General features: G+C 37.1%; 2 protein-coding genes across 4 annotated transcripts; both read left to right on the forward strand.

Annotated features, from left to right (window-relative positions):
• The first annotated feature begins 733 nt into the window (after positions 1-733).
• LOC136348527 (prolyl 3-hydroxylase 1-like) lies at positions 734-5,022 on the forward strand. The gene is made up of 9 exons (XM_066299422.1): positions 734-1,247; positions 2,207-2,350; positions 2,686-2,866; positions 2,917-3,042; positions 3,092-3,228; positions 3,282-3,380; positions 3,731-4,103; positions 4,162-4,355; positions 4,417-5,022. Exons 1-9 carry the CDS (start codon positions 753-755, stop codon positions 4,642-4,644), a joined length of 1,977 nt encoding a protein of 658 aa, XP_066155519.1. The 5' UTR covers positions 734-752; the 3' UTR covers positions 4,645-5,022.
• A 1,297-nt stretch (positions 5,023-6,319) lies between these two features.
• LOC136348554 (uncharacterized) lies at positions 6,320-17,432 on the forward strand. 3 transcript variants are annotated; one of them, XM_066299460.1, is made up of 16 exons: positions 6,320-6,476; positions 9,611-9,748; positions 11,675-11,943; positions 11,994-12,047; positions 12,117-12,594; positions 12,654-12,872; positions 12,924-13,151; positions 13,433-13,660; positions 13,716-13,937; positions 14,001-14,138; positions 14,191-14,460; positions 14,509-14,859; positions 15,522-15,886; positions 15,934-16,197; positions 16,249-16,510; positions 16,561-17,432. In XM_066299460.1, exons 1-16 carry the CDS (start codon positions 6,404-6,406, stop codon positions 16,722-16,724), a joined length of 3,723 nt encoding a protein of 1,240 aa, XP_066155557.1. In that variant the 5' UTR covers positions 6,320-6,403; the 3' UTR covers positions 16,725-17,432. The 3 variants fall into 3 exon arrangements, with proteins under 3 accessions (XP_066155557.1, XP_066155558.1, XP_066155559.1); XM_066299461.1 differs by having other exon boundaries at positions 14,004-14,138; XM_066299462.1 differs by lacking the exon at positions 11,994-12,047.
• The last annotated feature ends 4,892 nt before the right edge of the window (positions 17,433-22,324 follow it).

Raw genomic sequence — 22,324 nt, forward strand, 5'->3', positions numbered from 1 at the left:
CTTACACTCTACATTAATTGTTCGAAAACTTTAATTCATAATAATCTGTATACAAAATTCTATAATAAATTTAAGACGGTAAATATAATACTAGGCTGAAAATCATAAAAAACCAGTAATATCTCAAAAACTGAAATGAGTAATAACAATCCCCGATTATCTTCATATCAGCTTTAAAACTCCTTTAATGGGTTTCGATTTGTAGTCCGGCCTTGCAACAACCACTTACAACCCACAATTTATGTTAGCGAAACTTGGGAGAATTCAAGTTTTGTTGGTGCCTACTTTTATTCAAAGTTTAAACGTTATTCCTGTCTAGACATGTGTATTAGACCCGAGCGCATATATTAGTCGGTAACCTCACGCAATGCGTGTTTTATAATAATAGTACCCACATAAAACTATATATATGAAAAGAGAAAGACTGCGAAAGACGTGAAACATACCCGCCAATGGAAACCAGTCGAAAAATTATACGGATATTTTTATTCCTCTCCTCGTCTGATGGTCATGTGTTTACGCCGAACCGCCTTAAGTCTGAACTAGTCCAAGAGCTAATAAGCTTCTAATACACCACCATTCGTGGTACCTCCGGACAAATAATGTTTTTAATTCATCGTCCAATACAGCGTCAGTCCCAAAGCGTTCAAAATCATGCAAAATTTGAGTAAACTTTAGTTGTTTCTAAAGTAGCTATAGTCATAAGCTTATGGACTATCCAATTATACTGGCTATATTGGTGGCTAAGTAAAATGAGAGGAAAGAAACCGAGAGCTGTTGTTAAATATACTATAAGAGTTCAGTGTTACTTTAACATGTCTAATGCCGCGTGGGTCGTGCTACAGGCATTGATAACAATTCTTTTAGTGGCACATGTTCTTTCGGATGGAGCAAAAACCAGTGAATCCGTCGCCAGTCTGTATGAACAAGGCATTCAAGCTTATCTCGAAGAAAGGTTTCCGGAATGTGTGGAGAAATTGGAACAATCCCTCAAGCAGTACCGGTGGCACAGGAGAAATATTGAAAATTGCAGACTGAAATGTAGGTACGAAAGCGAAGCCTCTGAACCACTTTTTTCTATTGATGTGGAGGATTTGAGATTTCACGAAAAGAACATCAGAAACACATTATGTTTGCTCAGTTGCAAAATTAAGACTAATGGCAATAGTGATAATATCGATGGGAATATTGAGAAGATATTCTCTGAAATGCGACCATATGAATACTTGCATCTGTGTTACTATAAGGTAAGCAAGCGCTCGTTTGGGACTTCATATACTTATATATTTCTTTTAAATGCGCCCAATTGTAAAAATCTACATTAACAATCAAGCGTATCATTTCATTAATAGTGAAGATGTTTGTCAATGAACGAAACCATTCGGAAAGCTTTATCGCTTTAAGTAAGCTCACATAAAATGAGTGATTTGACTGATCCAGAACAACAAAATCTCCAGATAGGTCTTGTCTTTAAAGACTCATTGGCGATTACAAAATATTATTAGAGATTGTTATTGTACTTAACCATTGCGCTATGAATAATTAAATACAAAGCTGATTGTGAAAGATTATTAGTCTTCCACATGTATGGCTCTAGAAGATTTTATATAAATATACAAGCGGGGGCGTCAAATGACTTAATACTTTTTCTACATCAGTTCATATTTATTCACTACGTTTCTTGGTGAAAGGACTTATTATAGGAGTAAAAGTAAAATAGAGCGCGTCAAAAATATTATTGAGATATGGACGGGTATATCGAACTCTTGAGGAAATATTTAGATTTCTAAACACAGATGTGGGACAACTAATTTTAAGTTCCTGGCCCGGTTTGCAAAATTTATTTTCATGTAGGGATTAAGTTTATATCTAGAGTTCATTCATGATTATTTTTATCAATAGACTTGGCTCCCATTTTCCAATTATATGTAATTGTGGAAAACAGCGTAGATTTGAAAATGCTGCACCAACTGGTTCGAGCGCTAGCAATATTGTAAATTTATAAATAAATCGAAATCTAAAAGCTATTTTTAAAATTAATACTTGTTTATTCAATAGCATTTGACAATCGAATCTACGAGCTATTTACCTATTCATTGCTTTCAAATGCGACCTCATATTTTATGACTCAATTTTATTGCTAGCCTCAAAATCCCTGTTAGAACGTTTGAAAGAAAAACGTTCCAACGATTTTTTCCTGTTTCAGGTAAATGATAAGCAGAAGGCTGCATCTGCAGCTTTTACTTTTTTGGTCTCAAATCCTGACCACAAAGTAATGGCCAAGAATCTCAAGCAATACTTCGAATTCCCTGAGGTCGATATGAAGGATGTAATTAATTTTGAGGCGAAGGTAAGAAAGAAGGAATTTTAGTTGGTGAAGAATGTGTGTCTGGTTGCCTATAATATTTACGTAGTGCTCATAGAAAAAGAATTATTAATATTATTAGATTTTTTTATATCATATAATAGGCATTTATTAGAAACATTTTTAGTATTTTGAACAAAGTTTGGATATGCAAAACAGGTATATCCACAAATTAATTTAATTTCAGATAAACATTTTGATTTCTTGTTAAAATGGCGAATTCACTTTGTATTACACCCAATTAAACGTCTAGTATACATTCCAGATTTTCAATCTCAATTTGTTTTCTACACATTCCCTTTTCGAATCTCTTTTAACAGGACTATGTGTATTTATACGTTTATGGGGCAGACGCTTATCAGAAAAAAGATTGGAACACTGCCATAAATAACATAGAGGAAAGTCTAGTATCCTACTTGCACTCGGAGGATGAATGTCGAGCTCAGTGCGAAGGACCTTTTAATCCTGGATGGTATCCTGATTTCGTACCTGCTATTGCCAGTTAGTGTTACTGAATCTGAGCTAATTAAAGCTGACAATATTGCTTTCAGACCACTTCACTTATGTCTTAAAGTGCAAAAGGAACTGCGCCAAAAAGCTAGGTTCATTAAATGGGGAGTATTATGATGATTTACTGGTGAGCCACTATGATTACTTGCAATATTCTTATTTCAAAAGTGAGTTAATTATGGTAGTTGTACAATTTTGTCTGAGGGTATATTTCAGAGGGGAATTTGGCTGCTGCCTGTCAAGCAGTGGCAAGTTATCTATTGCTGCTTCCTAATGATGAATCTATGTTATCCAATATGAGGTACTATCAAGGCCTTCCTAAAGTCCGGGACGATTTTTTTACCCCTCGAGAAGTAAATTTGTAATAAATTTTCAATAATGCGATAGTCCGATTCGTTGTTTTTAGGAAGCCATCCGCTATGCTCAGAGAGAGACGTATGAGAGAAGGATACTACAGTTTATCAAAAATGAGTTCAAATTTGCCAGTAATAAAGTCCCAATCAAAGTCCAGGCAAGTAAACAGATTTTGACACATTGGGGCAAAATTTACCAGTACTAAAATTGGGGCATGTTGTTGTATGTTTGTCTGGACGTCTAACATTTCCTTAACTTTTAGGAGGATGCTTCTGATAATGAATCGACTGACAAAGACATTGACGATACTTCCCAATGACAATGCTTTTCCCTGCTCGGTCACCTTTTTGTACATTTTGACGCCGAACTGCTTCTCTCTTTCCCTTATTAACAGTTTTCAAGTATGTGCCATGTATACTTTAAGTCTCGTTCTATTGTTTTCATAAATAAAACATGTCTATTTTTCTTAAAAATATTGTTTTGTTTCCTACCTGTTAACAGAAACTAACGGAGTTCCACTTTAGCAAAAGTACCACAGATTTAGGAGGCCCGAGACGATTTGCTTCTGATAGACTGATTTCATTGAGTGATTGCTCAAAATTGATGCTTTTAGCGGATACTTTTATGAGTACTAACGATGGGTACAATAGTACACGAGGAAACGCCTCTCCTCACACTCAAAATGAGAAATTTGAGGGAATCACCGTTAGTAGAGTAGCTTTTCTTGTGTATATTGGCGTTCTGAAACCTTCATATTTACGCCTCATGCTTAAGATTACTGAAGACATGAAGAAAGTTTTGACTGATCGTTTGCAAGTCAAAGAAGAATTATATTTCTCTTATACGCATTTGGTATGTAGATCTGCGCTGCCAGGTAAACGGGCTCGAGGCAAAAGGAGATTATGATAATTATAAAAAAATGGGCCTTCCAGATTCTCCTGAGAATAGAACAGACTTGAGTCACATGATTCATGCAGACAACTGCAACTTGCTCAAAGATAATGTTTGCGAGAAGAAATATCCGGCATTTTACTGGAGAGATTACAGTGCTATTTTGTACTTAAATGGAGATTTTGAAGGAGGAGAATTTATTTTTTCAGCCGATTCCAAAGGCAAACGTGTTCAGGTGAGTTATAGAGACATTTCTCAGCGCTCACACTTAGTTCAATTGAAATAAACTTTGGCAGAGCTCTATAACCCCTAGATGCGGTAAAATGATAGGGTTCTCTTCTGGGAACGAGAACCTTCATGGGGTGAGGGCAGTTAGAAAAGGCAAAAGGTGCGCTCTGGCAGTTTGGTTTACCTTAGATCCGAAGCACTCAGAATTCGACAGAGATGTTTCCTACCACATTTTGGATGATGGCATTTCATTCTATCAACAGTCCAGCATTGACATTGGCGAGTTTGGTTTTTAGCTTTTAAGCATATTGAAGGGAAATTTTAATGTTTCCTCATGATTCTACATTGAGATTACCGTTTAATTGTTTCGTTCCTGCACCATTAAAATACTCATATTGTTAAAAGGGGATGTAATTAGATACATTTCCCCCTTATAATAATTGTTGTTTTGTACTTAACGTTGTTTGATGAGGGAATGTTGGTTGTGTTCTCTTTAGGTTGTGTTTTTCAATTAAACAAACTACCTCCAATTTTATATATTGACGTAACTAGTCGTCGTACTACCAATAGTTATATAGGTACTTACAGCTCAAACGTTAATTGCATTTCTTCTCACCAGCTCAAGTTTTTTACGTAAATATATTTTTTGTTTGATTAAATATTTCTAAGCACCTAGTAATAATATATATGTATTATTATTATTATTATATATTGATTTTTGGATTGTTCTTTTATTGCAAATAACGACTCACACACAAGTAAAAATTTTTGGAACGGCAGGATTGCACATTAGTTTCATTTAAAGCTAGCTGAGCATTCACCCTTTACTAAGACTTAGTACCCCATCCCAAAATTTTTTAGACGCTGTTATTAACATCAACGACTGATATAGTAATTGACCTACATTAACATCACCGCATTGACAATGAAAATAGGCCTGAGAAATGGCGTTTTTTTATATGAGTAACGCTATCATTGCAAAAAGTTTTTTTTTATTGGTCCGTAATGAAAAATATTATCTTGACAATTTGGTGGATGCAATTTTAAATGTATATTGAAGGCAGTAAATTTTCATGCGATGAAAGTCATATCTATTTCAACGTGATTTTTTCTCTACACCTTATTTCAAAAAAAATTACGGATTTCAATAAAAGCATCTCCTGTGTAGTTTTAGTGAAGTTGTAACGGCCATCAAAATAAACAATTACATGCCCCTCACCTGTTTTAAGTTAGAAAATGTCATCGATAATTTCCTGTGTCTATAAGCGTTTAATTGCAAAATTTCAGGGTATAGGCAAGCCGAAAACAGAAAGACTAATAGATACATCACTCCTATGACACGATTTTATATATTAAGTTAGTTGTTACCATTTTTCACGCATTCAGGTAATGCTAATCTGTATCGAATTTATGCACGATGGAGCACCTTTGAGGTGCAGCAATAAAATTTGCGGGCAATAAGTTCAAAGCAAGAGATCAAATTTATTCAGTCATCGATGAATTGTAAGGAGCGACTAGAATTTAGTGGGGGGTCATTGGGCACCGATTTTCGGATATCTATCAACAGGGGCGCCGGTTCCCATTGAAAAAATCAAAACTAAAAATCCAAACGATCTCGTAGGTGATAAACTGCGTCACCATTTTTTAAAGCAAAATTGAGCATTCCAATCATCGCTTCCTGACGGCGGGTTTCTTCATTTGAGGACTATTCAGAAAATCTGTACAAATCAATTGACGATGAGCATAAAGCTGGAGCCCTCACTCCCAACTTTCAGAGATTTATAATAGTATCTATACCTAATTTTTAGCCAATCGCCATATAATCTAGCTTTTATCAAATAGAAATTTTTTACTGGTTTTGAGGTGGTCGTTGAGGAATACGCTGGTTCTAGAAGTTTTGAAATTAATATCTTATGTGACAGGTAAAAACGGGTGTGGCGCCACTGGCGAGGCACGGGCGTCGCGACGCGTCCCAATGCCATAGTCCACCGTAACCTGGACGTAGTAGTCGTCAGTGCGGGACTTATATGTGAGTGGTGTGGTAAGAAGAAAACCATGGAGGTCTACCCCAGGTCCTCATGGTTTTTGCTGCTTCTTGGATTCGCCCTAATAGCTGCCACCTTGCAGGGTACGTTTCCAGAAATTGGTTTAATTTTGCGCCCGCGCGCGGTCACTTCGGGGGCTTAGGCCGCGAGGGAACCGCGATGGGTCCCTAAGTATCAGTGCTTTTAGTGAAACTCGTGCCCCATTATCCAAAATGTCCTGTGCCGATAGTGTATTCGAAAAATCCGAATTATGTAATAGATTGTCGCCGTCACTTTTTCATGGTGCTATTATATGACATTATGTTATTTTTGGATCGGCAGGTTTCTAATAATAAAATTTGCTACAAATAAACTGTATTTTGCTATTAATAATTATTTGGTTTTGTCCTATCTTTTAACAAACTAACATTTCATCCCTTCTCAGGCTCGAACAACCCCGCTCGCATCTGAAACTTGCGCACATTAAGAACTAACTTCTAACTAGGCTAACCATCTCTAGCTAGAGGCCCAGGCTTGAAAACAACTTAAAAAATAATTGTGGTAGAAGTGAAATCTGGAAAATGGTATCAAATGGCTTTTGGACCAAATAAGCTTGAGAGGCCCACCGTTTTTCAGTTACAGGCAACACGCCAGATACTCTAGACCTGTTACAGATTTAGAATTTGACTCGAGCATTTTCCTATATACCCTTGTTTTAATCGTATATATCTATCTCACATTCAAGGTCAATTTTCACTAATGTTTCTAGCATTATGTAATTGGCTTTTCAGCCAAATATTACTTTTCAGGTGGTTATATTGCTTGCTTTAATGTTAACTTTAACTTGCGGAAATGTGCCTCAGGGAAAGTTGTCGTAGGTAGTTATCGCAGGTGAAGATTTTTTTTCTCTTAGGACGCAAGGTAGTTGCCAAAGCCAGGCTCATCAAGGGCCCTTGCGCACCTGACATGCTAGAAAACCAGTTAGAACTGGGTCATTAACAAATCGCACAAATTGTTCGACAAAATACAGAATAATTTTAGGTGAATCTATTCTAAAAATACCGCTTGGTGCTATAATTCTTCCAATATATAAAATTAACAGCTGTTTTTATGGAGTTTTGCCAATGGATTAGTAAGTTGAAAAACCATTGAAATTTCGATATTGTTTGAAGTTGATACTGGAAGACGCCATATATTATCTAATTTGCCGCTCTGGATACATTTGTGCTTTAAATTTAACCGGACATTGCTAAGAAATACGAGTTCAGATGCAACCAGGCGTAAAATTTCTTATGGAACGCATGGTATTTTGTCAGATACCTATACGACATTAGGCATGCAGTGTGTTTGAATTTGCCAGCCCACGATGCAAAACTTGACTACAGTAACGTCAATATTTAGTTTTCAGAGAACATTCGCTTGTGAGGCTGTCCATCATTTAAATGCAAAATGGTGGCATTTTATTCTTCTCAATTATTATAATTTACGCAAAAACAAAAAGCACCAATGGAGCGGTATTGCATTTTGTTTAAAAAAAATACCTGCTAGATCGAAACGAAATTTGCTTATAGGTCAAAAGATTACAGGTAGAAGTTCAAAAATATAGAGGCGCCATCTCGCGTGATGTTTTCAAGCGCATTGCTCTGTACCGCATTCGACTTTGAAAATCAGCTTGGAATTCTCAATATATTGTTTGATATTGAAATTCACAAACATGCAGACGCATTCAAAAAGTTGGAAATGATTTAAGTCTTCATGCAGAAGCGTATTCATAAAATTCGGTATACTAGACAATTAGGTCATTGTGCGCATCCGCAGTTGGATCCCAGAGCATATTTATTTTAAATGTTGTTGCCGCAATGCCGTATTTTCCTTTACTTTCTGGGCAATTTTATGCATTTTTCTGTCAAGTAAGTCCCGTATGTACATTCACAAGTTAATGAAGTACTCGGACGTTAACTTTTACCGTTTCTAACACTTTCAGGATTGTATCTCGCCAACGATGTGGCATAGGCCAAATTCAAAAATTGCAAATTTTAAAAACATAAAAGTGGTGTGGTTTGACATTTTTTTCATAATTCTGTGTGAAGCTAGTAAAAATGTTAAAAATATCAATATAATTTTTTCTTAATTATAAAATATTTGCCGAGAATCGTCTATAAAATTATAACATAACATCGCATTCATATGGTTATCCCATCGAAAATTAAAATATGTGGAATCTAGGGAGAAAGTGTAATAGGTGACAACGCTTGCTCGACAGTCCTAGTAGGAAGATCCATTGGGAACACCAAACTTCATAAATCTGTGCTATTTAACTATTTTTAATCTTGGTTAAAGATTCTGCTTTAGCGATGGCAGTGGCGAGACCGAATGCTAACACACGAGTGTGTTAAAAAAATAAATGAATGATAGACAAAGCGTAATGAAATACGTCGGCTAAAAGCATTATTATATAGTGATATACTATTGTGCTAGTCAGTTAGCCAAAATATGTTTCTGCCAATAACTTAGCTACATAACGCGTGTTTCCAAAATAGATTAAAGATGTTAGTTTCAAAAACAATAATAAAAGTTAGAAATGTCAGAACCATCGCCTCATAAACCATTGTGAAAGTGGTCATGCGCAGATTTGTAACAATATGATCTCCAGGGTCATGGGAAAATAGTGTACTTGACTCCCCAGAGATTTTTTGATGCACTCCCTTGAGCCTCGCTTTGGCTTGTGACTTGCGCGCAACGTTCCACTCTCATGGGTTAAGTGTTACTTTCTTCGATCGTTATGTAAATAATTACAAGCTATGGTTTTTCTACCTTGGAACCGCACCGTATATGATGTAGGTAGGCATTTTTATTGTTGCCATTTGCATGTAACCACTTAGCTTATCATATGCAAAATGCCAATGCTAACCCTCCTCAAATTTGAATGAGTAAAACATTGATGATTTTACATTGAGATGTGCCCCCAACGCAAGGACGTTTCACTGCTGATTTTCAGTTGCATTTTGAATGAAATCTGAAAATCTAAATTGACTCAATATCCAAGCACAAATACGTTTGGTTTGCTATACTCTTTTTAAATTGATGATTCACCATCGTGAATGGACCAACTCATTAGGAATTTGGCCACGCTCTCCAAAAACGTATACCACAGCATGTTAATCATAAGTTCCTCTTTTATCAAATGATAAGTCAAGTCGGCAATTCATTGCGCCTTAATTAAGGTCTTCTTTTGTAGAAACCACTGACTGTCCGACACCCGATCAAGTCTCATGTACGAGTGGAGTAAAATGCAATGAAGATGGAGATTGTCAGAGTAATGAGAAATGTTGTGCGAACGCGTGTTATACGAAACGATGCATACCACCAACGAAAGGTTAGTTCAACTTGTGTGGAGTTCCATTATCATTTAAACTAAGAAAATGCACAAAGCATTCTAATTCGAGGATTAGACAACGATCTGCAAAGTCCTCCTCACCTACACGCGCAATGCCATCTATAAAGACAGCATCATTTTTCGCTCCTGAATTTGGATAAATTTCAACTTTGCCCCACGGTTGTGCCCCAGAAAAGACGAGAAACAACGCAGACATCGAAAAACAAACGACTGTCTCTAACTGTCAAATTGCAGATTTTTTCAAAAATTTTCAAAAATTTTCAAAATCTGCCATTGTTTCTCAAAATTTTGAAATGTTACAAAAGACTAATTTTCCGGGACAACTTTCATGAATTTTTTTTGTATTTCTTCATTTCCGATGTATTTAAATCGGTCAGCAGTCTTGTAAGAATAATTATTGTATATCGGCATATTATGTAGTATATCGAAGTGATTGTTTGAACGTGTATTCATTAGTTAAGGTTGTAATAAATACATTTTTTAAAGAAAATGTAAAATTCATTGACACAGAATTAGATATACGGGCTCTAGCGCATCGCCATGAAGATTTTTCGGGGGGCGGCAGTATTCTGAAGAATAATAAAAACATATTAATAGACCCCGTGACCAAAAACGCACTATTCTGGATATACAGAGTGGCAAACCTTCATATTTTTCTCTTATTTTGCGTTTTCCTAACGTATGCCTTGAGTTAACTTTTTGAAATTTCGTATGCCTATTTTTTTCAAGAACCTCTATAGCAAAACGTGAAAGTCGTCGCTTGTCATATACAGAGTGCTATATCTTTTTGGGTCATGTACTCTTTTATTCTCAGCATCTTCTCTGCGAAACACACTGTATGAATTCTAATACCAAATTCATTCTTTCACTGTTTAACTTTTTGTCTCTAGTCACATTTTCGTGTCGTTGAACGCTTTCATAGAATCTGAGAAAGTATCTATCGATGCAAATTGACAATATAAAGGGAGCGGGGAGCAGAAATGATCATGGGGCTCAGTTGTCGACTGTCTGGAGCTAATCGTGCGGTTTAATCAAATTTATTAAAATAAAGATTAATCTAAACGACAACAAAACTATAAAAACGAAAAGAAAAAATGTGATACTTTGCCACCCTGCATATGGAAAATGGCGTGTTTTCGACCAGGAGTCTTCCAGCACTCGTTTATTATTATGCGAAGTACTAGCGCTCTCTGACATACCTCCTAGGGAACATGCTACACTCTGTATAACTAAATCGTTATTCTTAGAAGCTTGCTGACCAGTTTGAATACCTTTGAAACGTAGAAATGCAAAAAAGAATTTAAAAAAAAAAACGAAAATTGCCTGAGAAAGTAAGAAATCCTAAAAAAAATTTCTCTGTATATTTTCCAAAATTTTGAAAAATTGATGGTAGATTTTGAATAATTTTGAAAAAAAAATGCAATTTGACAGTTATAGACAGTAATTTATTTTTCAATCGGTATACCATTTCCTGTTATTTGTGAAGCACGACCCGAAGGCAAAGTTAAAATTCACTCATATTTCCAAGTAAAAAAATATCCCATATGATGTGGACCACATGGGTGACGCCATGTGGGGCTAGTTCTCACGAGACCCTTCTTGAGGTTCACTCTTATGCAAAATCACAGTTTTAAGTGGCAACCTGTTTACCCAGATTTGAACCGATTTGTAAAATGTTGCAAATAAGTTATTTTTAAAATTTAGAAAAATAATAGATCCGTATAACTTCGGATCTAAGCAACAGTGACGTATCCGTTAGCATTGGAGCAGCGAAATATTCTATTTCTTATCGCTTAAATATACGTCCCAATTTCTGGTTTTCACTATGTTATTTTAAGAGCGCCCAGAGGCGGAACAATACAGATTTATTGCCGACTTGAAAAAGCTAGTTAAACGTTACTTTAGGCGTGCAAGGTGACCAAAACGCTGACGGGCCATCCGAAACCGACTGTCGGCCTTACATCGAGAAAGCTCTCAAAGAGCTCGAGACAGGTGAGGCCGGAAATGCTCAAGAGGAACCTTCAGACCAAGACGAAAATGCTGAAGATGTTCCTACTGTAGAAATCACCGACGACTCTAGCCACCAGGAGGAAGTGGATGGAGAAGCAGATGCTAGTGAAGAAGATGACCAAAGCAATGAACCAGCCGAAAAGCAACAGGCAGCTGTTCAGGAGGTCTGTTTGCGAATTAACCTACATTCCAAAGTTTAATATTGAATTTTTAGAGTGGCGAGGATAATGAAACTGAACACGACTCAGGTGAAACGCCCGACGAAAAGGTATCCGCACCTAGTCGTCTATACTCCGTAATTCGACATTATTAACTTAATTTTCTCATATCTTAACAGGAAGTAGATAAAAGCGATGAAAAAACCGAATCCGATGAAGAAACGAAGACTGAACATTCAAGAGAAAAATCAGCGGAACACGTGGAAGCTCCGGATGAAGGAAGCGCAGAAGATGATAGTGTCGAAGAGCAGCAGCAACAGAAAGCTGAAGCTGATACAGAAAGTCCGGAACAAATCGAAGAATCTGAGCCAGCTATAATAAAAAGAGAAGCCCCACCACCTGTAATTGAAATAGTACCAGTGCAAACTGCTGCCAGTCAAGAGGATGAGGAGAGTAATGAAAACTCCGGTGAGGCCAGTGTGGAAGATCAGGAAAATGAGGACAAAAGTCCTGAAAATGACGACCAGGAAAGCGCTGAAGCCCCTCGAGCAAAAAGCCATGAAGAGTTAGTAAAACCTATAGCTGCTTCCGTAAAAAGCAAGCATGATGATCATGAGTCTCAAGAAAAAGCTCCATCTTCCGATGAAAGCGCTGAAGGTATTTACCTACGATTTAGCCTTAAATATTCTAATTAAAACGAACAATTATTATTTCAGAAGGTGGCTGTCCCCCACCTGAGAAAGTGTCCTGCACTGAAGGTGAACTATGTGCGAAACACAGACAATGCGGGGAAAATCAAATCTGTTGTCCTAACAGATGTTACAGACGGCGTTGCGTTGAAGGCACAGTCTCTCAGGACGAGCTTAATGCTGAGTCTGAATCTGAGGAGTCTGAAGAAGCGAAAAGTGCAGAAAAACCTGCTCCTGGGTCTCCAGGTAACTTGAAATTCTCTTCAATTAAAAAAGCTTCATTATGTTTTTTTTTAGAAACAGGGTGTCCATCTCCTGCAGAAGTGTCTTGCACTGAAGGACAACTGTGCAGCAAACACAAGCAATGCGTAGAAGGCACTATATGTTGCCCAAACAAATGTTACAGAAGAAGATGCGTTCCGGGAACTGCAACATCTGCAGAACTTGCCGAAGAATCTGACGAAGATTCTGAAGAAGAGCAAGTAAGTGCAGAAAAATCTTCTGCTGCTGCTGACGCAAGACCTGGTAAGTAGCTAATAAAGCACCTAAACAAGTATGCAGAAATAGATCATTAACTAATGAGTGCGTTATATTAATGATAACCATCGAAAATTGCGACTCTAAGTGTTAATACGTACGTTGCCCAGGCCTTTTAAATTGAATATTCTGAATAGAAAGTTTCTCTTCAGAATTGCTTGCATCAATAATTCTGATAAGGCCAGATTGAGCTTCTACGGATGCAGTATTATTATTTGAACTGATATTTTCAAAAGAGTCTCAGAAATGAAACATAAACTTTTTTGTAGATACTGGTTGTCCCGCACCAGGCGAAGTCTCATGTGTTGAAGGTGACATATGCAGCAAACATAAGCATTGTGGTAGTAACGAGATTTGCTGTCCCAACAAATGCTACCGAAAACGCTGCACTCCTGGAACCCCAACTACTGAAGACTTGGAGGGCGAAGAATCAAGTGAAGAAGAAACTACCCCGGAAGAAGAGAAATCTGCAGCCTCACCTAGTGCTACAACAAAAGGTTTCAAATGTCTGAACTTTTAAATCAGGGTAACAAGGAATCACTGCAATTTCAGACACAGGATGCCCAGAACGTGGAGAAGTTCCCTGCGGTGGTGACAAATGCACTAAAAATCGTCATTGTGGAGATGGCGAGATATGTTGCGCTAACAAATGCTACAGAAAAGTGTGTGTAACAGGCACTCCAGGATCTGAAGAAGATGAGGAAGAATCTGATGAAGATGAGAAAGAAGGCGAAAGCGCTGAAGCCGTAGCAGCTGCAGAAAGCGAAGAAGAAGGTAGTTAATTCTTTAATGCTACACAAAAAATAAACAGAATTAATGGTAACGTGTTGATTGCAGAAGGTGGATGCCCTTCACCTGATAAAGTATCATGCACAGAAGGGGTAAGATGTGGAGAAGATGAGGACTGCGATAAAGGAGAAATATGCTGCCCTAATAAATGCTACAACAAACGATGTATTCCGGGAGGCAAAGATGGTAAGTGTTTACCAAGTCACCAACCAAAGATTTGACTTTTCACTTGCGTTAGATGAGGAAGAGAGTGCGGAAGAGCTTCCACCGCCAATAAAAGTACCGCCACCTCTAAAGGTTAAAGTCCAGGAAACTGTGAAGGTCGAACCTAAAAAGGAAGTTGTAAAGCCTAAGCAGGCTCCTCCACTCCCTCCTCCAACACCAGCACCAACACCCAAAAAAATCGAAAAGAAAATGGAGTATAAGAAGCCTGAAATAAAAATGTTTGTTAAACCCCTTGTAGTGGAGAACCTTAGTCAAGAGGAAGATGACGAAACCTTAGAAAGAGGTATGTAGTAAAACGGCATTTGACTCCATTACAAAAATATATATTTAGATCGTGAAGCTCTAGTAGAAGAGCTGTCCTTAGATGATATTCCTCTGGAGATAAGATCTAGGGACCATGTGGAACATCTGCTGAAACTAGATACTGAGTCGACAAAATTGGAAATTGTTCAAAATCGAGTTTATGAGGAGACTTTGAAAGAGTTAAAGAGATTGTATGAAAACGCCATAAAGCCTCTAGAAGTTTTGTATAAATACAGAGATTTGAGTAATCGCCATTTTGGAGATGCAGAAATATTCTCCAAACCCCTAATTTTATTTATGGGTCCATGGAGCGGAGGCAAATCGTCCATCATTAACTATTTAACGAATAATGAGTATAATGACACGGCCTTAAGGACAGGTAGGTATTTTGCAGCAATTTTTTATATTCAGGGTGTCTCTGAAGATGGTGTCAGAAATTCATCCACGTATTCTGGATGCCAAAATATGGCGAAAACTGTATATAAACGTACATCGCAAGGTGCTTAGGTTTCGATATACAGGGTGTAAAAGATTAGTTCCTGCGGATGGTTTTTTGTTAATATTTTCGAAACCTTTCAAGATAAATTAACGAAATTTTGCACTTTATTATAATTTTTTGTGCGCTTTCTGAGTCTCTGTAAAGAAATTTACATATTATTCCAGGTACGGATAATACAGGTATTACCTAAACTCTTTTCTACTTAACCAAAACTACATTCATTGTTGCATTGCGATTCAACACCTGGTGGTTAGTTTTTGAAAAAAAAACAGATATAAATTTGGTAAAAAATGCAATGCAAACTCATCTAAATAGTAAGAAAAAAAATGAAAAAACTTGTTTGTTGATGGGAAATTGGTTTGTTTTTGATTTTGTGCTAAAAACGATCTGGTTCAACAGAAAAAAAAAGAATAAAAAGATAAATAAAAATAACCAAACACATTTATGATATAGAGTTTTCGCCATATTTTGAGACATGAGGTTGAATTATTTGGCACTATGTTGGGACATTCTGCAGGTTAAACCACCCAAAAATTTTACAGGTGCTGAACCATCCCCTGCATATTTTAATATTCTGATGCATGGAGAGGAGCCAGAAATAATCGACGGTACAGAACTGGCCGCAGACTTCACCTTTTCCGGCCTTCAAAAATTCGGACAAGGTCTCGAGGAGCGTCTTCGAGGAGTGAAACTCCCGTCGAAGCTTCTGGAGAAAGTAAACATAGTGGAAATCCCGGGGATATTGGAAGTGAGGAAGCAGGTTTCCAGACTATTTCCCTTTAACGATGCCTGTCAGTGGTTCATTGATCGAGCTGATATAATTTTCTTGGTATACGACCCTTCGAAACTTGATGTAGGACCTGAAACGGAAGCAATTTTAGATCAGCTGAAAGGAAGAGAGCATCAGGTTGACGCATTTCATTCAATTACATTTTTTACATCGGCAATTTGCAGACAAGGATTGTTCTAAACAAAGCAGACCAAGTAAAACCCGAAGAACTAATGCGAGTCCAAGGAGCACTTATATGGAACATTTCTCCTCTGATGTCTTCTCCTCAGCCCCCCGCAATGTACACCACATCTCTGTGGTCCAGGCCGTTCGAACCTTGGGCCCCCGTTAAACTGCTCCAAGCTCAAGAAAGAGCATTCTTGCGGGATTTTAGGTCTGCAGTCGATAGACGTGTTGAGAATAAGATTGCTAGCGCTCGGAGATTTGCGGTAAAACTGATAATTTGTGGGGCCAGAGCAGCTCACATTTATAATTTTTAGGTTCGGGTTAGAAACCATGCGAAAATGGTTGACTGTTACCTGACCACTTACTACAACCACAAGTCTGTGTTTGGGAACAGGAAGCAAGTCGCCAATGAAATCATTGATCATCCTCAGGATTATCACATCTACGAAGGACTTTCGACTCTGACGAATATTTCCCGTTACGACTTGCCCGATCCTGAGGTTTACCGAGACTTCTTCAAGCTTAATCCTCTGTACGAGTTCCAGCAGCTCTCCGCCACATGCACCTATTTCAGAGGTACGTTCCATTAATTCTTTGAGAGGGAAGTCCTCAAGTTATTTTTCCAGGTTGTCCAATTAACAGGCTAGACATAGCAATAGCCTATGATCTCCCAGAATTAGTAGGCACATACAAGAGACATTTAGAGGAGGCAATAACGAATGCTAACAACCCTCCTAAGGAGTCGTCTTCGCCCTCGAAAAAAACGAAAAAATCAGCGCCTGGAAGTTGAAAAATGTGTGAAATCTAAAGTATTCAGCGACAGTATGAGAGGGAACCTATACGAAAAAGCGGTACCGTTACGAAGGAAAACATAATTCCTGTAGTATGAGATACAAAATGTCAGTGCTGCCATTAGAACTTAAATACAATATGATTAAAGGAACTGAAATAGTGTGCACATTATTTCGTTGAAAGACTAAATTCATCAGCCAAGCTTGCCTCGCCCCGCTGCCATATTTGTGTGTTGACCGCATTTACAGTCTATGCATTCGGAGTGTTGATAGTTGATAATAGCAAAGCATTAAATAATATCCAAAGAGAGTGGGATATACGTATATTCATAGGGACAGATTAAAAAAATCGTAATACTTGATGTACAATTTCTTTAAAAATTACTCACTTCTACTTACTTTCTCACTTTCGAAGTAGATAAGCCAATTGCCTACTTCAAAGGTGTACTGCGAGAGTGCACCTCACTGCCCCGTTATAGTGATATAGTAAGGCCTTATATTTAACTTTTCCAGCAGTGAGTTGCGCTATCCTTCACATTAAACTCTGTATAATAGCGTATAGATAATTTTACCTTTATCCTGTAGATTTGGTACATACTGTAAGTAAATAGGTATATTTATTTTTGTTTTCTTTTAGTCATAGGAAACGAATGGACACTGTATGAATGATCATGGAATACGTAAAAATAAATATGGAATCATTTGTACCATTTAAGTTTAATTTTGCTTGCTACCGTATCAAAGGTATAGGTATCATCCGTAGGAATCGTAACAGCAAAGTAAAACGTTTGGTGGTTAAATTAAGTTTTCCCGTGAACCTTCCCACTAGGAAGATAAATCAGCCCGAAACTGACATCTACAGGGTCATTCCCCAGCCCGTGCATTAAAAGTTCATTAGGACCTCAAAGTGATACAAATTTGGAGTCAACTTCGACGTGTATTATTCTTTTTAAATATTTTCAACACGGTGTCACTTCCGATTTAAGCAGGAATAGCTGTCACATTCCTTATATTAACTGGAACCCCCCGTATACGATTTCATTTTTAGTAATATTCCAGACACATTTTCTGCATAATGTTCAGTATTTAGCCCTTATCGTTAATCTAAAAATTAAATAATGTACCGGGGGTCCCATTTGAAATGACCAAGTTGACAGCTATTGCTGGTTAAACCGAAAGTGACGCGGAGCTGAAAATATTATAAAAGTACGCATCACTTTTAGATCCTAATAAACTTTTAATGAAGGAGTTGGTTGGACAACCCTGTATAGAAGCAACTCTAGACCGATCGCGCCGCGTTGTTAAATTTGGCCCTGCACAAGGGGGCGGGTCCAGCCCGAGCGCACCGCGCTGAGCCAACCTGCGCCGCTCTTTAACATCGCGTTGAAATGCGCAGTTCGGCGCAGAGTGACACTGACTAGCATGGAACGTCTTAAAGGGAAAAAAAATGATTCCGTGATTTGTTCCAGATGGCGCGCACGCGCGCGCACAATATTTTAATTAAAATGAACGGTCGCTCAATTCAAAACCGCACGGACAATGTACCTATTTACGACCTGTCCAAAATAAAAGCGCATAAATAATTTTTCCTTTGATGTACCGAAACTTGTCGGGCCGCGTTCCGTCTTGTTGCAAAATCGTTTCATTTGGCGCGTTTCGGTGCGGATTAACGTTTAAATGCAACGCGCCGTGCTCCGCAGAGATGATTTTAACACTGCAACGCAGCGCAAAGAGATCGGTCTGAAGCTGTCTGTAAACGAACAAAACCAAATATCGTTAATATCTTCTTCGCTAAATGAATAACAGACATGAACACCCAAATTTAAATACTTTGAATTATATTTAGCTTCAATATTAGAATACAGTAACATACATTTATATAGGTATATAAAAAACAAGAAGTGTCTCAGGTATTTATACAATTTTTTTATATTAGTTAATATTGGGAAGAAACATCATTGACTCAATATTGAATATTCTAAGAAATTTTAGTGATTTACAAAATATATAATATATTAACTATGTATAACATAATGATTAAACAGTATATAAGCGGCCTTTTAATTTTATTGCAGGTATTCAGTTTACTTGAACCGCTCCTCGTTTGTGCAAAAGGCATGTGCAGAAGTACTTAGTATTACAATGTAGCAGCAGTTCACTTTATACATCAGCAAATCGGATTTAAAAGCTTTTAAATGCGTTAAATTCGTTATAACAAACTGCATCAATGTATATCTTTAATCCCAGATATGCAGTAGTAAAGAGCTATCGCCAAAAAACCTCCAGTAGGTGTTCCATTGTTGGAGGCATATCATGTTTTAATATGTTGTCAGTCGGTCGGATGACAAACGGCTTAGGTAACGCCCTATGTTTGCCATCCACCACCTACTGTAGGGTTTTCTTCGAGGACCGAAAGTAGAGACCTTATTGCAGCTTAGAAATTTTAGTATAGGGCGCCTTTTACATGCTTGTTAAATTTTGTTATCTATCAACATTTCAAATTACACTCAGAATTGTTTTATCCAGAAGATGCAACTTCTGTCGTTTATTGCAAATCGATGTGTCTCACTGCAACACGATAATCTATAAAAACTGCAGACACTTGTAATGACCTTAGTGAATACACATACAGAAGTAAATAAAACAGACCAAATCAACAACTCTACGAATGCGAATTAGATTAACGCGTTGGATCGAATGGAATTACGTGCAGCAATTGCTGCGCGATGGAGATACACACGCAGCATATTCAGAGGACTTACGTGTATTATTAAATGTCCTGCGGGGAAAAACGCACCATAGCAGACCTACAAGTTTTATTCATTTGGGAACACCCCTCAGGTAGCATTGATATTTTCACTGTAATGAAAACTTATTTATCGCTAGTGCCCATTATGGTCCAAGCAATGTTTCTTTAATATCTGCGGAATGTTAACAGGAAATAATGGTGATGGTTTCAGTCATGTATATAAAATATTGGTGACTAGTAAGCAAAGGCTACAGGAACTCTAAGTTAAATGACTAAATTTGACCTCAGACAACATGTTGTCACTCATAGCATTAAAAATGATTGTGACAGTGTTTCGGAGGAGGTGCCTAATCCAATAGTGGGTTTTTGTCAAAAAGTGAAAATAACAGGCGTGACCCAATTCGATTGGTACAATATGTCTATTTGATGGTTGATATTAAAATATAATTTTGGCGCCATTGTTACTTGAATGAAGGCCGCTTTCTTTAGACTTGCAATTTCAGAGTACAACGCCTTACACCTTAAAAAATGCGTTCCTTACCTTCCGTGGAACATTCAATCGAAAATCACATATAATAGAATAAGGATTCCGATCCGTAACATTTCATGGGGTTCCTAGGAGACGATTTTATATCCGCAAAAACATCAGTTCTTTTGACTTACCAAAGATATCAGGACTGATTTGGAACTGAAAACAAATAATCGTCGTTTCTTAACAATGATTTCATAACTATCAAAAGAAAACGACCGAGGACATGTCTCGCCTACCAGCTACATCTGGATGATTAAAGGCAACTTAAACTAGTTTCAATTTTCTCTGCTAGTTGCATACATGAAAATTATAGTTTCGCTGTGGATATGATTCTTAGTTTTTCGTTTAATTCGCTCGAAGTCTTGCAGAGTAAGTGATTTGGACCATTTTAAATATAATGTGAATACTACCTGTAATAGTTTTGAGTGCGTCTGTTATATCGCTCATATCTAAGTTAAATGTATAATTACTGAATGGGTAACATAAAATTCTTGCTTATCATTCTCCTACAGCAAATTTTACAATTTTTCCAATCAAAAATCAAGGGCTTTGAAACTTAAAAAAATACACATTAAGCAGACGAGTTTTTAAAATCTTCCGTTAAACAGTGCAATTCCAAAGTTGGAGATCATCCGCAAATAACGCTTCAAACAAATAAACATTTTAACAAAACCACAGACAAATACCTCAGCAACATTAAATTACGTGCTGGTACTAGCGCCATTACTGGCACTGAACGTACTTTTTTTTTATTGAAAACCATACGACCTGTGTAGCTTTCAACAACTTTACAAACTTCGGCGATTTCGCAGAAATTTATCAATTTTCAACAATCTGTATTTCCATTAGTATTGGTACTTTAAAGCTTTATTTGATGATGGAACGATTTTCCCAACGTTGAAATCACCCTGTATGGTGAGAATATCGAAAAATAATATGTGGATTTTTTCAACTTTCCACTAATAATCATTCTCCAGATATAGTAAACAAAAACTGCTGCACTGAAAAATTTGGCAGTAGTTCCTATGCTACGAGGGCTATTGCTTTTAATCCCCGATTGTGCCTTAAAGGAACGCAGGAGCTAATTCTGCGCGTGGGACTATAGCGCAGCCCGTCTACTTCAACATCCACCTGATTGTGCGTCGCGCGTCAATATAGTCGAGCTACAACCAGTACGTGGTAAGCTTTATAGTTAGTGCAAACATTTATTACAAATAATATATATAGATTTCTGTGGTTTAAACGTAAAATCGTTAGTCAAACATTAGAGAAAATAGTGTAAATTTATTAACCTCTTCCTTTCTTTTGATGGTGAGAATGAATGAAGTTCAAGCTTTTAGCGCCTGCTTGCAATAACATGAAATCGCGCCTAATGAAAAATTATGTGAATAAATTTATGTAAAATGGAAAATCTGCGGACTGCCCTGCAAGAATAATGACAAATGTTTGATCTAAGTATAAATTATATACCTAACCATTTGCGATCCTAACAAAACCAGTCAGTGTTTAGAAGATAAGGTAAAAATGTTATAAGTCTTTTTCAAATTTCATAAAAAGGCTGCTATAATGATGAGGAATCTGTTACACTTGCTGAAATTCTTCGAAATCAAATTTCAAGACTATTTGGACCATATATCTACATGAACGTGCAATTATTTAGAAGATATTCTAGACACTTTCTCAGAACCGGACAGAAAAACTTTGAGTTAATATCAAAATGGACATGCCACAGAGTCCAACGCCAACAGGTTAAACAAGGAGAAGCAAAATACTGCTGACATATAAAATATCTTCTTCTCCTTCCACTTATCTTGCAAACTATTCTAAAAAGGCAAGCAAGGAGCGCCGAAGAGAAAAAAATGTGGACGAGTCGAGCAGAGCATTAAAAAATAATTTAAAATGGAAGTCTCTCGAAAAAGTCCCTCAGTCCATCCAAAAACAGATTATGGAAATTCAAATAACGGAAACACCTAAAGATTTTTTGCAAACTGTAAGACATCACTTTAAATTACTGGAATCGATCTTAATATAATTGATAAGTTCAAAATAATTTCAAAAATTTTGCTCAGTGAATTTCAAATCAACTTGGCAAAATTTAAGGACTGCAATTTCAGAAACAATGATCTCTATCGCAATAGTATTTAAGGTCTATTTAAAAGAGGAAATCTAAGCTGAAGAAAACGAAGCAATTGAAATAGACAAAGATTCTAGGGTTCTTTTTTAGGCGTTGAATGCATTCCGAGTATGTAGGGTAGGGATTGAAGTTTATAATTCATTTGCACAAAAAAATAGTCTTTAGTGTTCAATTGTTAAAAGTT

The sequence above is a fragment of the Euwallacea fornicatus genome, chromosome 33 (genome assembly GCF_040115645.1).
Source record: "Euwallacea fornicatus isolate EFF26 chromosome 33, ASM4011564v1, whole genome shotgun sequence".
NCBI classification, from domain to species: Eukaryota; Metazoa; Arthropoda; class Insecta; order Coleoptera; family Curculionidae; genus Euwallacea; species Euwallacea fornicatus.

Excerpts from the sequence above, each read along its gene's own strand:
- LOC136348527 (XM_066299422.1), top strand. The coding sequence starts at position 753 with ATGAGAGGAAAGAAACCGAGAGCTGTTGTTAAATATACTATAAGAGTT. Across the intron at positions 1,248-2,206 it reads TGCATCTGTGTTACTATAAG|GTAAATGATAAGCAGAAGGC; the intron begins GTAAGCAAGCGC and ends TTCCTGTTTCAG. Across the intron at positions 2,351-2,685 it reads TAATTAATTTTGAGGCGAAG|GACTATGTGTATTTATACGT; the intron begins GTAAGAAAGAAG and ends CTCTTTTAACAG.
- LOC136348554 (XM_066299460.1), top strand. The coding sequence starts at position 6,404 with ATGGAGGTCTACCCCAGGTCCTCATGGTTTTTGCTGCTTCTTGGATTC. Across the intron at positions 12,595-12,653 it reads TTCCGATGAAAGCGCTGAAG|AAGGTGGCTGTCCCCCACCT; the intron begins GTATTTACCTAC and ends TTATTATTTCAG. Across the intron at positions 16,511-16,560 it reads CACATGCACCTATTTCAGAG|GTTGTCCAATTAACAGGCTA; the intron begins GTACGTTCCATT and ends TTATTTTTCCAG.